Genomic DNA, 25,214 nt, shown 5'->3' with positions numbered 1-25,214 from the left:
GTAGAGACTGTCCAGTTTGGCCAATGTACATGGCAGAGGGGCATTGCTGGCACATGATGGCATATATCACATTGGTAGATGTGCAGGTGAACAAGCCTCTGATAGTGTGGCTGATGTGATTAGGCCCTATGATGGTGTCCCCTGAATAGATACGTGGACACAGTTGGCAATGGGCTTTGTTGCAAGGATAGGTTCCTGGGTTAGTGGTTCTGTTGTGTGGTTGCTGGTGAGTATTTGCTTCAGGTTGGGGGGCTGTCTGTAAGCAGTGCTTACATCCGATGAAGTGAGCTGTAGCTCACGAAAGCTTATGCTCAAATAAATTTGTTAGTCTCTAAGGTGCCACAAGTCCTCCTTTTCTTTTGTGAATACAGACTAACACGGCTGCTACTCTGAAACGGTCTGTAATGGGCCACTCTCTTACCACTTCAAAAGTTATTTTTCCTCCCTTGGTATCCTGCTGTTAATTGATTTAACTCGTTAGACTGACCTCACACTTGGTAAAGCAACCCCCATCCTTTCATGTATTTATACCTGCTTCTGTAGTTTCACTCCATGCAGCCGATGAAGTGAGCTGTAGCCCACGAAAGCTTATGCCCAAAATAAATTTGTTAGTCTCTAAGGTGCCACAAGTCCTCCTCGTTGTTTTTACTAGAGCTAAAGCAGATGCTGCCCAAGGGCTGCTTTGGAGCAATGTTGCCCGACCTGAGATCTCAGACGTGACGGACGCCATCGGCACCCTTCTCGAAAGAGAGGCGTCACTCCTGTATTCTTCCAGGCGCCATAACCGCCCACCCAGTCCTAGGCTGCTTCTAATCAAAGCTACAGGCCCCGCTTCCAACAGCCAACCGCCCGCTCCCCCCGCCCCGGGGATGCTGTAGAGGCACAGAACTGAGGGGACTGTGCCAGTGAGTCTCTCAGCCTCCAGCGGAGGTGCCAGTCTCAGCCAGAGGGCGCCCGTGCCCCAGTCTCCTTGGCCCACGTGCCCCGGGCACAGCAGCACCTTTGTCAAAGCAAACAAAGCGACGTTCCCCTGAGTCGGTGCCAGCAATGCAAACCGCAACGCTGGGCTCTGGGAACTGCCCTGGTCTCCTCAGGGTTGGTTTAAAATGGGTTTCACTGGGAGTGAGAGAGTTATGGTGGGTTTCGTGGGGCCCACGCTGGGACTATCTGGTCACGAGCCTGGGTGGGCACGGCCGGGCCGGTCGCTCTGGAGGCCCAGCCATCCCGCGCTGCTGGCACAGGCTGGAAGGGGATTCCTATAGCTCGCAGCCCAGGAGCCGCTGGGGCGGTTTGCTACACCCTCTCCTCGAAATCATACCCTGACCGGGGCACCAGCAACTTTATTTATGGGGAGGGTGGGGGCCGCCAGCTGCTGTTCCAGACTCCACTTATCCCACATTTATTAATGCAAGCCCCAACTTTGGGGAGGGGGGAAGGGAGTGGAGTTGTCTTCCCCATGCCTGGTCAATGCTGAATGCAGGCTTCCCTCCCCTCCGTTCCCCTCCGCCCCCAGCACAGCAGGGAGTCCCAGGTGCTGTCTAAGCCCAGGGCTAATGGCAGCCCCGCTGCTTTGTCCTCACAGCTCCAAGATCAGCAGGAAATGGCTGCGGGACCCCACGCCCTCCCCTCCCCCAGGAAGCCGGGTGATTAACCTGGGAAGGGAAGGTCTGGAATGCGGCTGCTCCCACTCCAGGCAAACATCCCAAGTGGTTACAGTGAACGTAGGTGAGACCCACCTGCCTCTTTCCGGGGGCCAGCCCCCCAGAGCTCCGACTCGGCCGGGGGCTCCTTGGATCTCACCCCGAGGAAATGAAGCATTGTCTAATAAGGACCCCCCCGCAGAGCCCATCCCAGCTAGTGCACTAGGTTATTAATGCTCTGCCCGGTGAGAGCCAGGCGGGGGCGGGTCACTAAAAGCTTTCACAGTACAGCCCTGCTTTAATGGCCTCTCAGGCTCTCCTTGCTAGGCCTGCCAGCACCAAACAGGGAGCAGTTCAGGGGGGCGGGCTCCACAACCCGCAGCCCCCAGCTGGAGAAGGGACAAGCAGGGTGAGCCAGTGCCCCTCTGACTTGGGTCACCTCCCATTGCTGGCCCTGCTCAGCACCGCGTCCGCACAGCTGTACGACGGGGGCGGGAAACGCGTCCTAGCAGGGCCCAGACAATCGATAACGCAGCCTTCAGAGGAACAGCGACATTAAAAGCAAAAGCTGCCAGGGGCGCGGAGTGGGCCGCCGGCTGCCAGGGGCGCGGAGTGGGCCCTGCACATCAGAGCAAGCGCTGCAGGCACGACCGGCACTTTCCAGCCAGCCACGGCTGAGGCTCCCTTCGCTGCCCATCTTGCAGTTACACAGCAGCACAACTCAAGAACTTTTTGCCCGCAGGCTTCTCGGGCTGTGAAGCGTCAGACCCAGAGCAGATCCAATATCCCAAAGTGCTGCACGTGTGCCAGGACAGTAAGGGGGGGAGGGGCGGGGGGAGGAGTGAGGCAGCAAAGTTCATAGGGGGTGGAACTAGGGGTGCGGCCACACCCCCAGCTTGAAGCGGTTTCCATCATACGCAGGGTTTACAGCTTGGTTCAGTGGCTCTCAGCACCCCCACTGTACAAATTATTCCAGCGCCCTGCCAAAGTTATGGGGACAGAAAATCTTTCAGGGGACCCCCTACTCCACTATCCGAACAGGAGATTTTCTCTCTCCCTATTCTCCTGCTGAAAAAGAGGGGTCTTTGTTATCTGCCCTCTTTCCCCCATAAAAGCCATGACTAACAGTCGCCTGCATCTGGGAAGGAAGCCGGGCTGGTTTGAAACAGAACTTTGACCACAGAACCACTCCCAGGGCGGGTAAGAGTGCTACACTCACTGTCCCATCCACCAGCCTGAGGGCTCAGCGGAAACGCATGCAATTCTCTCATCTGTCCGCATTTATGGTAGCATGAGTCCCCCGCCTGTGGAAGTGGTTTTGTTTGCTTCTCATGAGCAATGTACAATGGGAAATGTTTCTCCGTCTCTCAACATCTAACCCATTGGTTCTCAGACTGTGGGTTGGGACCCTGTTTTAATGGGGTGGCTGGGGCTGGCTTAGACTTGACGGGGCTTGGGGCCGAAGCCCTGAGCCCAACTGCCTGGGGCTGAACCCCTTGGGCTTCAGCTTTGGCCCCCCTGCCCAGGTTGGCAGGGCTCAGGTGGGCTCAGGCTCCGGTCCCCGCTCCAGGGTCATGTAGTAATTTTTGTTGTAGAAGGGCTTGCGGTGCAATGAAGTTTGAGAACCCCTCAGCCCTGGAGGGGCTCTCGCCTCCTTAGGTGGCAGATCCCTTAGCAGACGAGCGGCCTCGCTGGCCACCAGCACTGAGGCAGGTCGCCCTCCGTGCATGCTCCCAAAGACCTGTTACAGAGCAGGTGGCAGCTGGCTGGATACATGAATGGAAAGGTGCTTGCACCTAGCTCCCCCCCCCCCCCCCGCCAGCAGGCTACGGTCACTGCTATTTTGCGTAACAGCCTACAGCCAATTCCCTCCCACTAAGTATTAGAAACAAACGAGTGCTGGGAAGTTCAGCATCAGTCCACGTTGCTGGGAACCAAAGAGCTTTGCCATTAGCACCATGACACCCAAGCAAGGGAGCGGGGCGGTTTTGGCAGAAACCAGCGTGGGACGTTCTGATTCCAAGCAAAGAAGGCTTTTGGATGCGTTTTGTGTTGTAAAAGCCTCATTTTGTCATGGAGAAGAGTTAGCTCGATGGCCAGACGCCGACGCCGCCCCCGGGACGAGAACCCCAATCAGGGTTAGAGAGCGTGCAGTTCTTCCATCACAGAGGAACGATGGGTGGAGCAGTTTGCCGCGTACCTGGCTTGTCTACACCCAGACTTCCTAAAAACCTGATTAGTTAAACTGAGGCAAACCCCTGGGGGGAAACTCATCTGGTTTAAAACCGGTGACATTGGGCCCAAGCTCAACCATAGATTTATCACTGAAAGTTACACAGATAAGCCAGATTTAAACCCCATGAGCGTCCACACCTGTTTAACCCATCACACCTTTCCTTAAGCCAGCGCTGGTGCATGAGCAGACCAGCCCATCACCCAAGTGACAGTCTCTGCACACGCTGAATGGACTGACAGCCCCTGAAGGCCTCTGCCACCACCCCTGGACCAGGCTTTCCTCAGCTCACAGGGGAATGGGGCATTTTCCTTCGGGGAGCGGTGGGGCTCTGCCTGACTTTGGCAGGTGCAGATTGATCAGTCAGAATTCTGCACTGGAAGCAGATCAGCTGCAGGGGCAGCACCCAGATCTCAGGGGAGTTCCTGTTACCACTTCTCTACTCCTTGCCATGCCCTGCAAGTCAGTATTCCCAGAATGTCCATTCTGTGGGCTTTCCAGAGTCACTGCACTTGTCTGGAGACAGGCCTAGAAGCTAAAGGAGGCCCAGAACCAAGCGCCCTTAGCACGCAGCTCAGGCTGTCCTGGACTGCACACCATCACTCCGACAAGTGCTTTGTAAGACAAAAAAGATCTAAGCCCCTTATAGCAGGGGCTCAGTTCTCCCACCCTTGCTCTCACTGAGCAGCTCCACTGGCTCACTGAGCAAGGGGAGCAGGATCTGGCCCCTGGCTACTGGGAACCGGGTCAGTCCCCAGCATGACAAAATGCATGAGAATCCAGACTGCAATTTTCAGTATTGATCTTCAGTGAAACCAGGGAGTCCACGGCCACGCACCAAGCCAGCCACTGCAGAGCTTGGTTTCAGCCACATGCTTGCCGTGCTGGACAGAAGAGCCAGGTCCCAGGTTCGGTTGTGCATTTCCCCACCTGTGACCGTTGGGGGAAGAACCCCAGCCCGGGGTGTTTCCAGGGAAGGCTCTGGGGGAGGAAGATGCATTCCACTTCAGTGATGTCACATGAGTGCGGGGGAAGAGGGGGACTGTTAAAAGGTTCTTGGACAAACAGACTTTTGTTTGTGGGATTGTTTCTGCGCTGAGTCTGGGAACAGATATTTACTGTAAATAACGGCCCAGGTATGATTCCACTGCATGGGTTAGAGCCTTCAGAAGTGGCTTTGATCACCTAGTGACACAGCCTGAAAAGTACCTGCTCCTTTCCCACCCAAGCACTGAGACGAAGGGAAGCATCCCTCAGAAAGGCATCCCTTCAGAGTCACTTTGTCACCACCGGGAGCTTCTCTCACAGTAAATTCCGGGATGGGACCCATTTCGGGAGCAGAATGCTGCTTGGGAGCGGTTTGCAGGAGCCAGCACCCCTGAGAGTGGGCTCAGACTCCCCGCGTGCGGCCAGACGGAGCGTGGCCTGCTATGCAGTGGCTCTAAGCAGCAGAGGTATGGAAGGGCTCTGCCTGTTAAGGGCCACTGAGGTAGACCCAGGGAAAACTTCTCCCTAGGAAGAGGGGATGCACTGCCGGCAGCCACCCAGAGGGATTGGGAGATGACTGACCCAGACTCCTCTCAGGAGGCCACGTGGCCCCAGGAGAGGAGCATGTCCAGGTTCAGACACAGGGGCTAAACAACTGCAGCGGGCAAGGACGGAGCAGACTTTGTGAGTCCCTGCAGAGAAGCAGAGGCAAAAACAGCTCACCGGCCCGAGAAAGATTCCCGCCTGTGCGCAGCTTGACCCTGCTGCCACGCAAGGAAACAGGACGGGCCTGCACAGTGTAAAACAAGTTACACGAAGACAATTCCTTGAGTCAGCATCACCGATTTCTCATCCAGACAGAAGCCACCCTGCAGAGCCCCGGATTCTGGCTACCAAAGGGGAACAAGCACCATCACAGCACTCTGGCATACCTGCTTCTGGACAGCCCAAGCCTCTGAGCTCCACACTCCAGGAATCTCTTTATTGAAGCACTCATCCAGCTCTCTCCAGCGGAAGGGGCGGGTTGTCTTTATTACAGAGAAACTGAGCAGCAGCGAGGTTAAGTGACTCATGCAAGGTGTCTCTGCAAGCCAGTGGCAGAGCCAGGAACAAACCCCCAACTCTCCGCCCCCCCAGTCCTGTGCTCTACTCCGGGATACAACGCTGGCCCTTATTTCATGATGGAAGTTTGAGCCTTTCCACTGGAAAGCATGCAACAACATTCTCTAGAGAAGCCAACCAGTGGGGTAGCAAATGTTTCCATTAACCATCAGAGTTGGAAGGCTGGAAGCCCCACCCGTAGTGTACTGGTTTTGAATTTCATCACAGTTAAAGGCTGGGAGGCCAATTAATGCTCGGCATGAGGCATCCTCAGAGATGACTGGCTAATTCAGCCAGGGGAAAACCTTGTGCAGACGCCCTAGGTCCCAGAAGGGCCTTGGAGGACAAAAGGAGAAGAGCTTTATTGTTGTACCCAAAACAAAGAGCGAGCCCCAGCAGGACATAAAGCCTGGAGTTGGAAGAGACCAAGTGGGTCTCCCCCAGGGCTGGTGCAGGATCTCTCCACTGAGCATTCTCTGTCCAGCTTGTTCTAAGAGGTGGCAGATTAGAGTTTTGTGGGGCCCTGGGCTGGGGAAATGGGGTTGGGGCACGGCCTGCTCCACCCACCCAGCGCTCCTGCCGGGGAGCGGGGTCGGTTAGGGTGCCGGGGTGCCCATTTTTCTGGGGCCCCTGGCACAGGCCCCGTTGGCCCAGTGGCTAATCTGCCACTGGTTGTAAGAAGCGTCCCACCAGACAGGCCTCCCTTGCTTTGTTGCGGATAGAAAGAGAGCGGGGTGGGGCGGGAGCCAAAGGGAAGAATACATCTCGTCGTTACGTACGTACGTGTGTGTGTGTAGTGAGTTTGTACAGCACCTAGCACACCAGGGTCCTGATCCATGACTGGAGCCCCTCGGTGCTACCGCAACACAAACAGTGACCCTAATCCCCACTCAGCTGGTGGAGAAGCTGGTCATTCTCCAGATACTCAGCCTGGATTTTTCCTTTCCTTTGCTCTATCTAGCCAGCTCTGGTGTATTCTATGTAGAGGGGAAACACTCCTTCCCAACGCAGAGCCCTGAGCAACGAGATGTGAGAGCTGTTATTAGCTAAGTGCCTGCAGGATGGCCACTGACTCCAATGGAGCAGGATCAAGCCCTTAGTTTTCCTCCTGACAAGTCATTAAAACATCCAGCCCTTGTAAATCGCCAGCCTCAAGAGATAAGGTGGGTGAGATCATATCTTTCACTGGACCAATTTCTGGTGGTGAGAGAGACAAGCTTTCGAGCTTACACACCACCAGAAGTTGGTCCCATAAAAGCTATTTCCTCACCCACCTTGCGTCTCTAATATCCTGGGCCTAACCAGACTACAACAGCAGCCTCTATGCCTGTCTTTTAGCCTCCTGCAGCAGAGAGTTACATAGGTGAACTGTATAAACCACCATCCTTCTATTTGCTCTAGGCTTACTGCTCTTCCAGTTCTTTCGGTGCTCCCCTTTTTCCCCACTGCTCAGACTATGGGACAGAACAAGAGGAGGAAAGGAGCACTTGCCACTGGGTTTTCCATAATTGAATTCCCTAGTCCTCCAAACCCTCCCTTTAGGGCTAAATAACCACATGTCCCTGCTCTCTTCCTTTGCCATCTTGGAACGAAGACTGCAGCAAGATTCTAGACCCTGACAACTGGAAAGCGAAACTGACTGGACGCTATAAACAAAAGCCTGTGTAAGGGACCCGGCAGTTTATCGTCACTGTTTACTCCCCTGCTTTGGGTCATCAGCACAAATGGTGAAAAGTAAGTTTGACTTTTAAATCTCTTTCAGTCCAACAACCTAAGGGAAGGAAATGGGTTTAAAAAATGTTTCAACCTGTGTCCCTAAGGTGAAGGCAGCGCTCCAGACGTGGACAGACTATTGTCTGATGGGACACAGAGAACACTCTATTCGTAGTCTTACAAAAGATAGCACACCCCTCGCATCCCCTTTGCTTTCACGGCTACTGGGCAGCTAGAAAGTCCGTGGAGATGACGGCCGCCATCCTGTCGTAACGGGGCCCTGAGCAGATTTCAAATAGCACAGGCAGCTCAATGTGCATTACGGAAATGGAGGAAGGCAGCTAAACACCTTCTCTAACGTACAATTTACTTCTGCCTTTGCTCATGCACAACTTGCTGATCCACCCTGGAGTCAGAACGCTTACCCGGCAAACCTGTATGTGTAAACAGGAGCCTGCCCTTGTGAAACGCTGACACCTGTCAGAGTAGCAGCCGTGTTCGACTGTATCCGCAAAAAGAACAGGAGGACTTGTGGCACCTTAGAGACTAACCAATTTATTTGAGCATAAGCTTTTGTGAGCTACAGCTCACTTCATCGAATGCATGCAGTGGAAAATACGGTGGGGAGAGCTCTGTAATCACAAAGAACTGCTCAAAGGGATCGAGAGAATAGAGAATTTTCCATGATGCATTAAATGGACAAAGTCACAATTCTGCCTGAACTTAATCACTTCTGTAACAAGTAACCCCTGAGAGCCCATCACTGAAAGATCAGAGCAAAGCACTTGGTTTCCCAGGGTTTTTTTACTTGGTGCATTTAACTGCAGTTTGTACACAGTCAGGTTTATTTCTTCCCCTGTAGATTGTGTTCTTTCCCCTCCCCTCGGGCAGCAGCGGAGAAGAGCGAGCTTGTGTTTGTTTTGTTAGAGAGCAAACTATGGAAAATGCACACGGATCGGTGGGGAACTCTAGGGCAGGTGTACCATTGACGCCACTTTTAACTCATTCTTTGCAGTTGACTTAATTCCCCCGTGATGGGTTCCTTTGAACAAAAGCAAACAATCAGAGGATTAAATCTACACCCTGCCAATTTCACACTGGTCTCTTCTCTCACCCAGAAAGCTGAATTCCACTCAGTATCAATGCGCCATTTGCACTCAGAGGTCAACCCATGCCTACCACCAGGCTAGCTAAAGGAAAACTCTTTGAAGCCATTAGAATAACATCGTTCCAATTCAATCCAAAACACAGGACGTCTCATCATCTCCTCCAGCAGCAATTTGCTGTCAGGTTCCCAAACCCTCTCCTTCCACCCCTGAGCAGCACCATTGGTCTGCACTTTGCAATGGGCTTCTTCCATGGGCCATGGGTGAACCCCTGGCTTGGGGAGGTTAGCCCCGCAGCCATGCCCCTTCCACACCCACCAGAGCCCAGCCCCCACTGTGGCCACTGGCCCCTGCCTCAGGCTAGTGGCCCCAGCCCCCGGTGCGCCAGAGAGCCAGGCAGCACGGCTCCAGCCTCCTCAGGTCGCACCGTCGGGGCTGTGCCACCAAGCCCGACCCATGGCCAGCCACCCCCCTGCCCCTGAAGGCACCTCCTGGCCCAACCCCAGTGTTGAGCAGGCCGGCAAGCAGGCGGCGCGGCCCCAGCGCCAGGAGGACGGGTGACATGGCACGGCCCCGGGGGCGCACTGCGGCCCCCAGGCTGCCTTCCCCAGCCCCTGACACAGAGGGAATAGCAGGCAGGATGGGGCCGGGGGTGGAGCATGGGTGGAGACACGTCAGGCTGTTTGGGACAGCAGATCCTTCCCATGCCTATGATACCCACCGCCTATGGCTTCTTCACTGCAGTGTTGTCAGGGTACAATGTTAAGGACTAGATCAGCGGTTCTCAAACTGTGGGTCGGGACCCCAACGTGGGTCACAAACCTGTTTTAATGCGGTCGCCAGGGATGGTGTTAGACTGGCTGGGGCAAAGCCAAAGACCAAGCTCCACCGCCCGGAGCTGAAGCCAAAGTCCAAGCCCCACCACCTGGGGCCAAAGCCAGAGCCCAAGGGCTTCAGCCCTGGTGGCGGGGCTCAGGTTACAGGCCCCTCACCTGGGGTTGAAGCCCTTGGGCTCTGGCTTTGGCCACCCTGCCCGGGACAGCTGGGCTCGGGCGGGCTCAGGCGCTGGTCCCGCTTCCTGGGGTCGTGTAGTAATTGTTGCTGTCAGAAGGGGGTCGTGGTGCAGTGAGGTTTGAGAACCCCTGGACTAGATCCAGTCTTGCAGCAATGCTCCCTGCCCACAGCTTTTGGGATGTATTCCCAGGGACGTACCAGGGGACGGTAATGCAGGTAACAATTAACACAAACCAAAGGGAAAACATCTCGCACCACACCTAAATGGGGGCGGGGGGGCACAGCCCCATGGCTCACTCAGTCCCACGGCAGGATAGGGCAGGCACCACAGAACAGAACATGTTCAGACCTTCACATTCCTGCATGGCGAGCAAACAGTGGGAAAGGTTTAGAGTTAGTGGTGCTGATTTGCCTGCAACACATGCAGGCTTCCCAGTGACAAGAGCACTGTGAGGACACCCCGCTGCTCTCAGGAAAAGGAAGGTGCCAATTTCTGCATGCCAGTTCGTCCTGGGAATTGCCTGTGCACCCCAGAGGGCAGCCTTGCACCCTGTGGGGCGGGGGGGGAGGTGCCACGAGGGTTCTGGGGTTCACAGCACTTTGAGCCTGGCTGCTGGAGACACTCTCATGGCTAAAGCTGCCTTTGCATCCTCCATAGCCTTGGTGTCTGTTTCCAGGGTGTGGTAAGACACAACCTTTTGTTCCATCAAGGCAATATGCTGACATGGCATTGGCGTGGTTTGCTTAAAGGCTTTAGCAGTCAGCTCTACTTCGTTACAGGGAGCTGCGCTGTGTGTGTGTGTGGGGGGGGGGAAATCTAACGAGGAGGCAGGTTACAGCGGTTGTCACCAGCACACGCGCCTCAGACACCCCCCGCAGCAGCCAGCACTCTCATATTTGTGGGTCTGCATGCTGGCTTGTGCCCCACTCAAAGCGGGGGGGCAGGCACGAATCGCACTCGCAGGTAAGGGGGCTGAGCCAATGGAGAAAGGCTGGCAAATCCCAAACACACACTGTCTGAAGGGACAGGTCACGGTCTTGTGGCCGGCAGGCCAGCTGGCGTTTTGACGACACAAGCAGCAGGGCAAAGGTCCAAATCCCACATAGCCACACAGTGTCCGCTCACTGGGAACCCCGGATCCGCTGAACAGCCCCATCTCCTAGCAGGACTGCGAGGTCCCTTCCACTCCACAGGCTCGTATCGTCTGGGTCTCTTTCTGACGTGCCCAGTGGCGCTCTGGCTTTTGAGCTGCTGGCTGCGAGGGGATCTCCGTCCACACTCCCCGACAGCCAGAAGGGCCCCACTGAGCACAGCCAAAGGACGAACACAGTCCTGCAGCCAGGGGACCTGCCGTCGGGCTCCTGGACAGAGCCGATGTGCCCCTCCAGCTGCGAGCGTTGGTTCTCCCACAGGTCAGGAACACAAGTCACCAGGACAGAGTGCTAACGGGGCAGCCTGTCTCCTTTATTTATGCTAGGCCGTACAGGGAATTAAATCATGCTGGGAGAGAGGCTTTTCCCAGACCTGGATATTACAATAGACCCGACGATGGGAGGGGAAGGCAGGAGTGAGCATGTGGTTACCTTTTCCTACGAGCTGCGGGTCCCTAGGAAGAGCGTGTGCATGGGGTAAGAGACATGGGGCCCAGTGTCTCCAACGCCCTCTGCATTTTTACTGAAGTCAGACAATCCTATGCAGAACCAGCTGTCACAGCCGGCAGCTCCCGATTGGCCAAACGGCTCCTGGAGTTTGGGTGCCCCTAAAGCCGAGGCAGGGTCTCTATGGCAAGAGACCCCCAGGGTTCCCAATATGAAAAGGAGGGCGTCCCATCCTGGGCGCAGTCTGCAGCTGACAGGAGCTGCCTCCTCTGGGTGCCACGCAACTCCCCACCTCTGCGCGGGAGAAACTCTTCCCAGGGACCCGCCGGGGGGCTGCTGCGGGGAAGTGACTTGGCGACTCCCCCGGCCACCCCGCAGCCCAGGGGCATTGGGCTGCTGCAGGAGCAGCCTGTCAGATGGGGCAGAACAAATCCCAGCCACATCCTGCTGATCTCAGCCCCCTCTGCCATTGCGGGATGTCAGACGGGTCTCTCCACACCTGTGCAAGCCGTAGCGGCAGAAAGCTAGGGATTATATGCAAATACAATGCGCTAATATGTATCATTTACATAAATCCCACAGGTCATTAAAGCATTTGCTTCCTTGCCCACCCCCAAGCCAGCCATCATTCCCTCCCAACCACTTCCCTTTCTGTTCCACCCTTTGCTCTCTCCCGCCTCTCGGCCAGGAGCGTGGCCTCCACCAGCCACAGGCAGATCGCTCAAGTGACATCGCCCATCTCCCCTCTCCCTCCCCCCCCCACACTAGTGTCGCTGTATTTGCATCTGCAGGGCCACAGGCAGGGTGGGGGCTATGCTCTAGCAGGAGTCTGGGATTCAGACCCTGGAGGATTCTAGCCATTCGGACTCTCCCCCCAGCATTTTGTAACCACTGAGATGCAGCCCAGATGGGCCTCCCCACTGGGAGAAGAAGTGGCTGGTTGGGCCCCCTGGATGGGGACCCTCCCAGCCAGGCAGGGAGATTTAATGCACTTACTTTTGCATGCTTCCTCCCCTGGCCGTGGCCAGCGTTAATGTGCGTGGCTGGAGTTGCAGCGCCCCACCCCAGAAGTGAGGGGGCTGTTCTTTCAAACCCCAAGCCAGGACGCTGGGTGTGAGCGCTGGGGTTAGGAAAGAGGCTCCAGCAAAGAAGCAATTCGTTCAAACTGTGCGGGTGTCGCCACTGACAGCCTCCCACTCAGCTGCCTCCTGCGTGCGGCTCTCTGAGCAGAGGAACTTTCCCAGTCGCTCAGGGTACGTCTACACTATCCACCGGGCGGGGGGGACAAGGGGCAGGCGGAGTCGACAGGGGAGCGGCAGCAGTCGACTCACGGCGGTGAAGACACCGCGGTGAGTCGGTCTAAGCATGTCGACTTCAGCTACATTATTCACGTAGCTGAAGTTGCGTAACTTCGATCCATCCGCCCCCCAGTTCAGACCAGGGCTAAGTGTCTGAACAGGTTTCTCAGGAAACACAGAACCAGTGGTGTGGCCGTTCGCTCGGCACGAAGGAACAGCCCCAAGAGGCTCTGGGCTCCTTCAGCCTCGCTCTGCACCCCAAACCCTGCTCACCGCACTGAACGCTCATTCTGCGGTGCGGCTTCTTCCTGGCAAACTGAGGAAACTCTGCTGGGTACAGCAGGGTCTTGAACAAACACCAAAACATTTTAATCCAGTGGAAAGTGTGGAGAAGTTCCTGGGATGCCAAGACCTCCTTGAAAGAACTGGGACTGTCTGGTGGTGAGACAAGGACACGGTCACTTTACCCAGAGGTAGCTGCATTCCAGAGACGTGCACAGGGATTCTCTTTCAACTTAGCACACATTTTATTGGGTTTCCATAGCACTGAGATACAAAATGGACCTCAATTTAATACCTTTGTCACTCCTGGGCACAAGAGCTCACACAGTCACTAACTAGGAAGAGTCCAGTCCAGTTCAGAATTTTTCCAATGTGAAAAATAATCATGAGTTTTTGTATTGCCAGCATGTCCCCTAGGTTTTTTTTTAAAACCCCAGATGATGGGGATAAATGATCTCCCAGGCCCCCCACAGTGATCTGGAACAGAGTCTAGTCTCGACTAACAAGCAGGACATTAGTTCTTTAGATTTCAAATACCGATTTTCCAGAGGGAGGCTCAGTAATAGAGCCAGGGAGCCACTGGTAAGTTACAGCCAGCAGAACCTTTCATTTGTTTTCATAGCGGTTTCCAAAGTGTTTCCATTTTAGGGAACACTCATCAAAAATGTATGAAATCCTTCTCAATTCACGCTACAGAGTTTGCAAAGCTCTGGGATCCAGCAACATATAATGCAAGATCATTATAATAATGAGACACTTGCCACTTTCTCTATCACATAATGCAAAGTTGAGTTAGTCTATGGCTGTGTTTAAGGGTGTCTTAAACCCGTAAGAGGGACGGGAGGTGGGCAGCGAAGGATTTCCCCACACAGCAATCACAGGCGAAGTAGGAAAGTCCCTAAATTTCATTTCATTTTCCATTTCAATCCAGTCTCAGAATGACTCCCACATCTGTTCTTCCTGCAATAAACCTTCTGGGTGAGAGTAGATGCTTTGGACAATTAAGGCAACGGCCACATTAGGCAAAGACTCAGAGCTGCCCTCCCGCTCACCATGCGCGGGCAGAAAAGGTTCCTGAAACACCGTCCACGTCCTCACTCTGCCCATTCCTACCCACGTGCCAGCGAGGGGCAGCCTGGTCGCAGGGACAGGGGACGCGAGGTTCCATTCCTGGCTCAGCCAGAGACTCGCTTTGTGACCTCGGCCTGGTCACTCGCTCTCTGGGCACCCGCCCCCCCATCTGCAGACTGGGGAGAGCAATAGTTGCTCTCCTCGGCGGGGGGCCTGGAGGCGAAAAGTGCTCAGGCTCAGAGACCTACAGGCCCAGGCTAAGCACGGAGCGAAGTGGAGGGTTACAGACGCCAACCCCTGAACGGCGCCGAGGCACCGCCTCCAGCCCAGGGGAATGGGGTGGGACGCCCCTTTGGAGGGGGTCAGTGCTGCTCATACTCCTAGAGACAGGGGAGATGAGATGTTCTCCTTCTCCCCTCTGCACACTGGCTCCCTGGCCCCCCTGCTCTGGGCCAGGAGGATGTGCCCAGGGAGCGTGCTGCAGAAAATCTCATGTTGGCCCAAGAGGAGAGAGAGAACCGCCCCTGGCCACTGGGAGCCTCTGAATGGAGGCCGACCGACTTCTTCTTTAAATTGGAGAGAAGCAGCCGCTAAACCTGTTTCTCCAGGAAGCCTGGCTGGAAAGAAAGTGCATTCCTGCCCAGCCACACCCAGACAGCACACAGCAGGGTTCACTTTTACCCTGGTCCCTGGCCAGTCAGATTCCTCCTCCCGCAGGACAGGTGCCCGGAAGCACTACGGAGCGATCCTCGCACAGCACAGGAGCCCAGCCCAGGCAGCGTCAGGGCACTGGATTGAGGTTCATGTGGATTTCCCTCCAACCCTCTTGCTTGCTCTGGTGCCCAGGGAACAAACCGACAGAATTTGCCACAGAACGGAGCCGCTCAATTAGAAACTCCTGTAACTCAGCTCTGCAGAGACGGAGCAGCTGCCGCTAAGAGCAGGGTCTGGAGGGGTTTTGTAGATTTAAAAAAAAAAAAAAAAAAAATTCAAGATACAAGCAAAAGAGTTGATGCGTTAGCCACTCAGACAAATGGCTGCATTAGGCTCCTGCGGGATGCACTAACCCACATTATAATCAACTTTAAACAGCAAAAGGCCAAGATATTAGACACTGAAAAGTGGCTTCTGGCCCACGCAGAACTACTGGCAAATGACGTGCAGTCAGTTATGGGCCTAAAACTCTGCCCTTGCACAATACGGCTCTAGTCCCCTGATCTCCCCCGGACAGGGCAGGAAGAGCCCCGAGCCAGGCAAAGCTACTTATACTTATGATCAGTCAAACCAGGCTCTCTGCCCATGAAAAAGCTGCCCAGTGAGAACACTATGTCTACACTGCACCCAGGCACGCGTCACGAACCACCACACAAGCCTCCAGCGGCCGAGCTTGGGCAGACAGTCCTACTTTGAAAGGGCAGGCGACGGCACAGAGCACCAGCCTAGCACTGAGCGGCGTGCGGCCTTCACACGAGATACTTGCCTGTCCCTACTGCCCTTTAACAAAGTAACGGGGCAGCCTGGAGAGGCCCCTTGTTCTTTCCTCCGTCCGTCACAGCAGCCACATGGTGTCACAATGCGACCTGCCTGCGGGAGCTTTCGACACAGGACGTGATGCCCAGATCCATCGCCGCTCGCTGTGTGACATAGGAAGGAAGGCTGATGCTAGCCTAGATCTGGGAGACCCAGGGTCAATTCCCTGCTCTGCCAGAGATTTCCTGTGTGACCTTGGGCACGGCACTTAGTGCTTCGGTTCCCCCTCTGTACAATGGGGGTAACAGCAGTGCCCTGCCTCACAGGCGTGTGAGGACCCCGAGGCGCACGGATCTGACAGCGATGGAGGCCCCTGAGTACCTAGGCCACAGAGACGGCTCCCGGGGCACTCGAGGCACAAGGGCTATGGGACGTTAAGGGTTTGATGAACAAGGGCTTCAGGATTCCTCCCACTTGTAGAAAACAGATTTTCTGGAGGCTCAGCTAAAAGGAGTCACCGATTCCGGAAGGCTCTGGAATTTTATTGTATGTCGTTTAAGAGCTGGAACTAGGGTTGCCAACTTTCTATTTGCAGAAAACTGAACACCCTTCCCCTGCCCCCTTCCCCAAGGCCCCGCCCTGCCCCTTCTCTGAGGTCCCACCCCACATTAACTCCATGCCCCTCCCTCCATTGCTCGCTCTCCCCCTCCCTCACTTACGTGCTTATTTTCACTGGGCTGGGGCAGGGGGTGGGAGGGGGTATGGGCTCCCGGCTGGGGGTGCGGGCTCTGGGGTGGGGCCAGAAATGAGGGGTTGAGAGTGAGGGAGGGGGCTCCGGGCTGGGGCAGGGGTTGGAGTGCGAGAGGGGGTGAGGGCTCTGACTGGGGGTGCAGGCTCTGGGATGGGGCAGGGATGAGGGTTTGGGGTACAGCAGGGGGCTCCGGGCTGGGGTTATGTGGCGTGGCAGGGAGTGCAGGCTCCGGGTGCAGGTTTACTTCAGGTGGCTCCTGGAAGCAGCAACAGGTCCCTCTGGCTCCTTGGCGCAGGGGTGGCCACGGGGGCTCTGCACGCTGTCCCCGTCCGCAGGCACCACCCCTGCCAATGGGAGCTGCGGAGCCGGTGCTCAGGGTAGGCCCCTGCGCCTAGGAGCTGGAGGGACCTGTTGCTGCTTCCAGGAGCTGCGTGGATCCAGGCAAGGAGCCTGCCTGCACCGCTGCGCCACAACCAGACTTTTAACGGCCTGGTCAGAGAACCACCAGGGTCCCTTTTTGACCGGGCGCTCTGGTCGAAAACCGGGTGCCTGGCAACCCTCACTGGAAGGAGCAAAGGTCTGAATTCAACACGTCTTGTGGCCTGAGCTGGGGGGGAGAAGGGTGGAAAGAGAGGGACAGCCGAATACGCCAGGGTCAGAATTAAACAGAGGGCATGGAAGTCAGTGGCCCACAACAGAGCTGGAGCGAAGCTGTGAGATGTCCTTGTTGGCACCTTGCAGTAGCATAGTCCCCACTTAGCAGCAGCAGACACCCACAGTCACGTTAACCTCGGCTGACGACAAACCAGTGCAGTGATCCCAGAGTGAGGACGCCACGCTAACCTTTAGCGCAGTGCCAAATATGGTCATCTTAAAGGATGGAGCAGACTTTCGCTCCAGCCCAGGCTGGGCCAGGGAACAATGACATCACTCTCAGCCGACTCAGGGCTCCTTCATTCAGGCCCAGCGCAGGTGGAGGTGAGTCATTCACTGGCCGGGAACGCCAGCCCCTCCTTAACAGATAAGAGGCTTAGAGCCGCAGATTAGCAAAACAAGCTCTCGCCTCCCACACTGGAGTCAGGGAGGGGTTCTGGGTTTATTGCCAGTTGTAGATTGTTTTGTCACTGCCTTTGTACGATCAGCCCCTGGGTTTGGGCAAGAACTTGTTTCTCTGTTTACCCAAATCCAGCTGCTCCTCCGCAAAACGCAGACACCTGTCGTAGGAGGAAGTGAGAGTCCAGAGAGACTCATCAGCTTTTTGGACCCCGGGACAAACAGGACAGCAGAACTCCTACCCCGCCTCTCCCCCGGAAATGCCTGCTCCCGGACAGGCCCCTGATGTCATACCGAAGTTTCACCATGATGTCAGGCTCGCGAGACAGAGTTTCTCCCGAAAGGTGATTCAGGGTGAAATCACCGAGTTTCTCCCAAAAGGTGATTCAGGGCGAAATCATGTACAAAGTGAACAATTCACCCAGGCTGCCAAAGGTGACAACCTAAGAGGGATGCTCTTAGCCCTGGGAAGCTGGCCAAAGCCCCAAACCCTACAGTGGCAGCCTTTGCTGCTGATCGGGGACCAGGTCTCTGGATGAGGCAGTCCCAGCGCAACACAAGCGCACAGACAGAGTGCAGGGGATGGGGCAGAACAAGGTGCAGGGAGGTCAGCAAGGGAGTCGCCCGGCTGCTGCCTCCCCAGAAGCCCGTCACTGAGGCGTTCCCTAGAGTTGGACACCAGCAGCCACACGGGACAGCTGAGGCCACGAGCCACAGAGACCCCGAGAAGGGCAGAGGGTGTCACAGGACCCTATTACCAGATAAGCTTAACAAATGAATAAAACAGGAGGGAGAAGCAGCAGCTGCCTTCTCCAGGAGACGTCACCCCGCCCTGGATTCCAGAGGTTGGCCCTTCCTGGCTGCAATCATGGAATGGGCAGGATCAGCCAGAAAAATCTGTTCCAAAGTGCTGCACGAGCCAGTCCCCTCCCTCCACTTGCGGCCACTGTGCCATTTCCTCCTCCGTACCCTGGGGACACAGAGGTGAAGTGACCTGCCACGGTCACCAGTGAGTCAGTGCCAGAGCTAAAAGCTCAGGAATTCCTGGCTCCTAGCCCTAGGCAGCCAGGAACAGCTGCCATCCAAAGAATGGGTAGCAACCTGCCTTTGAATTCAACATCAGATGCTACGGAGATCCTTCAGAAAGAGATGGCTTGCTCCCAGCACCTGCCACCCCTTACGTGAGAGGACAGTTTGATCCCAGCATCTGCCACCAGGCGGGAAGGCCGGCAGACAGGGCGGTTACAAAACGATGCGTAAGGGTTTCTAGCTAATGGCTGCTGAGGGAATAATGCAGCAGGCAGTATCTATTCTTTGCAATTCATTCTTCCTCCATCAAACCCTTTCATTAGCTCTTTAAGGGCCTTATCCTGCAATACCTCTGTAGGGAAGGTTTTGGGTAGGCACCCAACCTCCTCCAGAGAAACACCGAGGAGTCCAGGGGCACCTTACAGACTAACCAATTTATTTGGGCCTCAGCCTTCGTGGGTAAAACCCCACTTCTGCAGATGCATGAGTTGGATGGCCAGTTAAAAACAACCAGCCAGAGGCCTGGGGGCGGCCTCCGGTCAGGATCACAACAGGTGTTTTTCTCTCCTAAGCTCAGTGAGTCCTGAAATCTATCCAAAGCCATCAGCTGGAAAGCGCACACACCCTGAGCTAATCATCCTAATTACAGCCCAACTCATCAGCCTGGGGAAAGCTTCTGTGTTTCAGTCACAGGACCCAGCTGATTCCCTTTGAAGTGTCGTGATTAGCTCTTCTGGAGCATCGGCTCAGTACAACCATCCTCCAGTTCCAGGGGCTGCCTTTTAGATCAAATTTACTGCAATCAAGTTTCTTAAAGATCTACCCCTGTGGCATCTAAGGACCAAGCCCTTAAACCAGAACTTAATGCAGAGTGGACAGTTTAATATAGAACATCAGAAAATACAAGTGATCCCGTTCCTCTCCATGGCACGGGGCTAACCTCTGATCGACCACTGAACTGGGAGAAGCACATGACCCCATTGGGCAGGGACCCCTTCTGTCAGAGGCGCACATCCGAGCTTCCGACAGGATTCAGCAGCAGGGTTACACTGGAGTCACCTCTCCCCGGGAGTCCTACGTTCGCGTTGTGGTCCCTGGAGTCTTTTCCCACCTCGACTGGCTAGGAAGCTGTGGCCATTCCTGTGATGTAGACCTTGCTGCTGGGATCCACTCCTCTCACCTGGAGGACAGATCCCTGCAGAGGGCTCTGCTTGGGCCTCCCAGACACCTCAGCTAGCGCAGAATGGAACGGTTTGCGTCACGTGGCATAAACTGCTATGAGCACGTAGCAGCGGGCTGCATACTCTGCCCCCAGCAGGTGCAGGTCACAGTCCAGAAAGGCCTGAATTGCCTCAGATCCCAGTACGCCCTTCTCCACGTGCCCTGTGATGGGAATTACAACCTGCTGAATTGCTCTTGCTGCCAGGCCCAGACCTGGACTCTGCTCCTTGCCACTGGCTATGGAATCAGCAGAGTGACAACGCCTGCAACATGCTCCCTCTAGCAAGCCCCTAGGCCTGGGGCAAGACCTTCCTGTTTGATCAAACTTTGGACCTCTACTAATAAGCAGAAAGGATGTCAGGCCTTCCGAATGGGTTAGCCAGACACTGGGCCTTGGAGGAGGGGGACACTCCCAGAGCAATTTCTCTCTCCCCTCCCTCCCTCCCCCCCAACCCGGAAGCAGAACGTGCCAGTGACCAAGGGAATTTCCAGCTACCACCAGCTTGAGGGATCGGGGTGGCTTTGCAGAAAGATGACTCAGGCCGCTGAGCGGCAAACCACCCTGTCACGCCAGCACAGACGAGACTAGCAGCAGGGCACTTGGCAGAGGGACCCGGAGCAGGGGACCAGTGAAGCAGTTTTGCTAATGAGCAATGACAGAGGTGCGAAGTCTAACTTCGGTCTGCCAGGCTCCAGGGGCCCAACGGTGCAGGGCCTCTGAAGACCTCACTCAGCAGGAGGAGCTACCAGGAGGTTCTCCCCTGCCCTCAACGACTCACCTACAGGGCTCTGTGCACAGGCACTAGGTCTGAGCCTGCCTGTCTTTCCAAAGACTGCCTACCTACCCTATCAACCATTAACCAGGAGTACACACCATTTCCATAGCAACCCTGTCAAAAATCAACAGAGCAGTCCTGAGAACTGCAGCAGGATCCCAACACCCAGACAGCCACCTGAACACAGGAGCTACCAGCCTTTCTGACAGGGCGCTACCCCGCTGGGCTTGCTGCTCACCTGAGACCCCACCTGCCTTCCTCTGTCTGCTTCACAAACACAAAGAGAAAGATGGAGCATTGCTCCCAGGCCTTCCCTAAGGTATAGGCTCTGCCCCAGCTCCTGCCAACTTTGCCATAACAACTGAAGAGAAACAAGTGCCCCTAGTAGGGGCAGGAACACTTGCTGAAGATATTCAAGAGGGCACCATACAGGTGAGGGGCAAAGGAACGGGGCTTGATTTTACAGCCATGCTGAACAGACAGGCATGTTTGGACCGGGACACACAACAGTCACGTCTTGTTAGCCAACGACGCTGACAGACTAGATCACCACAGCAAAAATCAAGTGGGTCCTAAGCTCTGCCCAACACCAGCTCATTCTTGGGCTCAGTCTACCTCCAGCTGCAAAAGAACTCTGCCCCACACGACATCCAGGACCTTAAAAGTGCAGTAGTCACACTGGCCACCACTGTTCCAAATGCCCCAGCAAAGTCTCCAGTCTGTAGCCTTTCACCATGCTCTTCACAGGGTTTGACCCCCCAGCCTGAGTTGATTCTCCCCCACAACCCACTTCCAAGCATGGCTACACATTGTTCCTCACAAGCCATAAGGAAGCCAGACGCAGGCTAGAGGAGACCCTAGATGGAGTTCTAGGCAAGCACCAGTTTGTCCTCTTGAGAAGAAGTTTAGACAATGGCTTCTCACCAAGCATTCTGCCAGTTATGGAAGAGGCTTTTCCAGGAATGGTGCAGTCACAAGCAAAAGTTGTGACACTAGACACCTCACAACTCTTGGTACCAGTCACACACAAAATCAGCTTTCCTTTGTTCCATAGTAGCCAGCGAAGGAAGCACCAGCCAACTCCAGGACATTGGAACAAAGGCAGCTAAGTACTGATGGTTCCTCTGCACCAGCTCATCCTTCACAGAATGCTGAGCATAGGAATTTCGTCCCCAACGTCACTTAGTAGAAGCTTGAGAAGCCAGATTTAAAGGCTGCCAAATCTTTGATGATGTTAGGGAACGAGCGTCTTGGCTCTTTCACAGACTGCAATGGAAATTGCCATCTGGAAAAACCCTCCTTCAGCTCATCTTTGGGCACTAGTCATCAACACTAGGACATGGGAGTGAGGAAGTGGGTTTAAGTGGGATTGTGTCTTCTGGAGACCCATGAAGAGGAAGTGGAACTTCTGCTCTCCTGCTAATTTGTTCTTTTGATTTTGCAAGTTTCCTGGGATGACACTAAGTCTGAGAGGGCAGCGTTGACTGGGGGAGGTGATGGGTGCAGTGAAGGGTTACGGGGCAGTGGCTAGGTCTACTCCCAAAAGTCAGGTTTGGATGTTTGAGAGGTGCAGCACATTTGTAAAGGAAGTGTGATGTATAGCGAGGGATGGAACCAGATGGAACCACTGACACACCTGCGACCCAAACTCTGCTTTAGCCAGATGGTATTTGGTTTACAGATGTGGACTGGAGGCGCCTCCAGACAGGGCCCCCATCACCTGTGCATTTGTGACGCACCTAGTCTGCTAGTGGGAGCTGTAACGAACAAAGAACTAGTCATTCTGTCCAAGATGGGTCAGAGGCATTGCATGCAGTCGTGACCCCAGAAAGCATGCTCCAGCTTACACTTGCCAACCGAACCACAACCAAAGCTCCATCAGAGGGTGTCTGCACCGGGGGTGCGGGGAGGGCACACTTAACCTATCAACAAGCTCGGAGAGAACAGAGGCACTGCTTTTGCTGGACTTGCTGCCATCCGGAGGCTGGCAATTACTACTTGTCTAGTGCGAGGTGTTTTACACACAGCCGTGGAAGGGTCCCTCCCCTGAAAACGATACAGTTGAAGAGCCCACAGCAATGTAGACAGATTGTCTGCTTTGGTTTTGTTGGTCATGCCTGAGACCCAGCAATTTATAGCCAAACCAGAACTAAGTCCCCCAACGGATGCCATTTAAGTAATTAATTAATAAGTAAGTAATAATACCCTTATTGACACAACATCAAAGGCCAAACAGATGACCCACTCATATTACCAAAACTTCAGTAAGAAGAGCAGGAAATGGGCATTCATGCTGCCGGGCACACAGATGATAGCGAAAAGCTTTGAAGGCAGATTGTCAGTGAGTAAACACAAAGTAAACACCGAAAGACTGCTAGTTTGAACAAGTGTGCTCTCAGCTTGCCTTACCCCTCCCATAGCTAGAGGGGAAAGGGCAGATTTCAGTGATCCTCACTGCTTGTTAACACTTGACTGTCAGTAGCAGGAGACACTGATAAACATTTACTGATCTAGTGAAACTTCTGTCACTGTTACAGCACAGGGAGATGCAAAAGCGTAAAGCAAACTGCGGTCTTGTGACCAGCCATATCTCCACTGCCCAAAGGCGATGGGCTCTCCCTTTTCCCAGCAGCAGTATTTAGAAACACATTAAATCCTTTCCGAACTATACTTGTCCCAATCAGCAGTACCTGCTGTAAGGATGTTATCTGGTGGTTTCTCCAGCTCCAGTAATTTTTACATCCAAATTGGCTGTTTTTCTAGTTCGAACAGGGATTAATTCGAGGCAGTCCCATGGCCCGGGTTATGGAGGTGGGCAGACGGGATGATCACTGTGGTCCCTTCTGGCCGTAAACTCTATGAACCTATGATCAGGAAAGGTCTGCATGATGACGAACACAGCGGCTGAGGGAAACGCTCTCCACGTTAAGGTGTGAGCTGCCCTGAGATCAAGTGGGAGAACACCTGCCTCGCATGGAGCATTCAAGGAGCTGAGAGGTCACCTTACCTTTGCCCAGCACTCGGCCAGTCTCCAGATCCCGCCGGGAGACAGGGAAGATGTAGTTCTCGGAGCCAAAACCTGGCTGGCACTGCGACACCTCCTCGCAAAACCACTGGCCAGCCTGATTCCCGAGAAATAAGCGTTAGTAAGTCGCACGTTCTGGCCTGGCCCTGTCTGCGATTTCCCTTGAACCCCATCGTGCTGACCCCCGAAAATCCTGCCCTGAGAATTCTACTCGGAGGATCCAGAAGGAACGGGTCCCAAAGCTCATGTCCCCCTAGCCCCCAGGGAAGCTGTATCAGGCATCCGGGACAGGTCACAAGCAGTAAGCCTCCCAGAAAATCCCCCCGTTTAGAAGGAAATTCCACCTGCAATTGAGCCCTCCCCTGCCCTCTGCACTGCCAGAATCCAGGCGAGGCAGGAGCACTAGGCTCCAGGGAGAAAGTCTGTGTCACAGACCGGCAGCCTCATGGCAGAGCCTGTCCCATGAGAGTCCCAGCCCTGGATCCGAGACCCTGGAGAGTCCAACGAGCCCTGAACGCTGGAGTCAGCGCCTGGCTACCGCGCACAATGCTGGCCAATGCTGCCCCAGCACACCACAAGTACAGCAACCCACTGCCTAGGCAGGGGTGCCTCAGAGGGCGGGGGGGCACACTGCAGGGGGTGCTGCCCTACGAAGGGGGTGGCAGCAGGGGGCAGCTGGGGGGGGGGGGCTGCCCTTACAAAGTGGGTGTGGGGGCAAGAGGGGGTGGTAGTGGGGCAGCCAGGGCGGGTGCTGCCCTACGAAGGGGGGTGGCAGCAGGGGGCAGCTGGGGGGGGAGAGCTACCCTTACAAAGTGGGTGTGGGGGCAGGAGGGGGTGGTAGTGGGGCAGCCAGGGCGGGTGCTGCCCTACGAAGGGGCGCATGGGAGGCTGAGGGGGTGGCAGCCGGGTGCTCCAGGAAGCGGCTCTGCACACCCCCCCAGAAGTGACACCCGGCCTCGCCCTTGCCGAGCGGAGCTGGGGGGCGCAGTCCAGCCCCAGGAAGGGATCGGCCCAGCGCCCCGGCCCCGGCCCCGTTACCTGCAGCAGCAGCAGCAGCAGGCAGAGCCCGGGCAGGCGGCCCCGCGGCGGCCCCATGGGACAGGAGGCGGCAGGTCGCTGCGGATCGAGGCTTCGCTCTGCTCCGGGCGCGCTGCAGCGCCGAGTGCCGGCCGGGCAGGTGCGGCCGCTCCCAGCGCCGCGCCCCGCCCCGCCCCGCCCCGCAGGTGAGCAGGCTCCGCCCCTGGGCCAGCGGTGGGTGCGCTCCGCTCTGGCGCGGCGCGGCTCGGCTCGGTCCGGTCCGGTCCGGTCCTGTCCGATCCGGGCTCCAGCCTGGACCTGCCTCCCCCGCAGGGCCTGGCTCCCCGGGGCGGCCCTTTGTCTGCCCCAGAGGTGTCTTCCGGCGCCCCCTGCGCGGGGCATCCAGCTCGGAGCCCTGCCTGGTGCCCGGACAGGGGCTCGCAGCAAGGCCTGGGCCGGCCCGAGAAAGGGACCCTGATGGCACCCAGGGCCCTCCGCGCTGGGTGCCCCAGAGAGCCAGTCCCTGCTCGAGAACGCTCCGGGGGAGCCTGGGCTCACGTCCAGCGGAGCTGCCGGGGCAGTGCCCCGCTGGGCCGACAGACCCACCCGGCGCGGATCCGGCCTGCTGGCATTAGGAGCCTGGGCTCCCCAGGAGGTGCCTAGAGCCCCGAGGGGACGTCAGACAAATCTGACAGGGACCGGGGGTGTACACCAATGAGATAACAAATGATCCTCGCTTCTCTCACCCTGGGAACAAGCCCCTCAAAGCTGGCCTCGGCGGTGTCCCCAGGGTGTGTGGCAGTTGTGGAAGGCCGGGCCGCCCTGGGA

At 55.9% G+C, this 25,214-nt stretch overlaps 1 protein-coding gene across 3 annotated transcripts in view; it reads right to left on the bottom strand.

Moving 5' to 3' along the window:
• Positions 1 to 24,572, bottom strand: part of CDH1 (cadherin 1) — a 43,270-nt gene extending 18,698 nt beyond the window's left edge. The window contains exons 1-3 of one of the 3 annotated variants that reach the window (XM_043526196.1): positions 24,408 to 24,550; positions 24,142 to 24,147; positions 23,352 to 23,469 (exon numbers count right to left, since the gene is read on the bottom strand). In XM_043526196.1, coding sequence (XP_043382131.1) covers positions 23,352 to 23,469; positions 24,142 to 24,147; positions 24,408 to 24,464 — 181 coding nt within the window. In that variant the 5' untranslated portion in view covers positions 24,465 to 24,550. Of the gene's footprint in view, positions 1 to 23,351; positions 23,470 to 24,141; positions 24,148 to 24,407 lie in introns of all 3 variants that reach the window. The other 2 variants (XM_037877528.2, XM_043526197.1) reach the window with 2 other exon arrangements.
• Positions 24,573 to 25,214: the final 642 nt, after the last annotated feature.

This window comes from Chelonia mydas, chromosome 12 (genome assembly GCF_015237465.2).
Source record: "Chelonia mydas isolate rCheMyd1 chromosome 12, rCheMyd1.pri.v2, whole genome shotgun sequence".
Taxonomy (NCBI): Eukaryota; Metazoa; Chordata; order Testudines; family Cheloniidae; genus Chelonia; species Chelonia mydas.
Note: the sequence above shows the minus strand (reverse complement) of the source record. Positions and strands in the feature narration are given on the sequence as shown.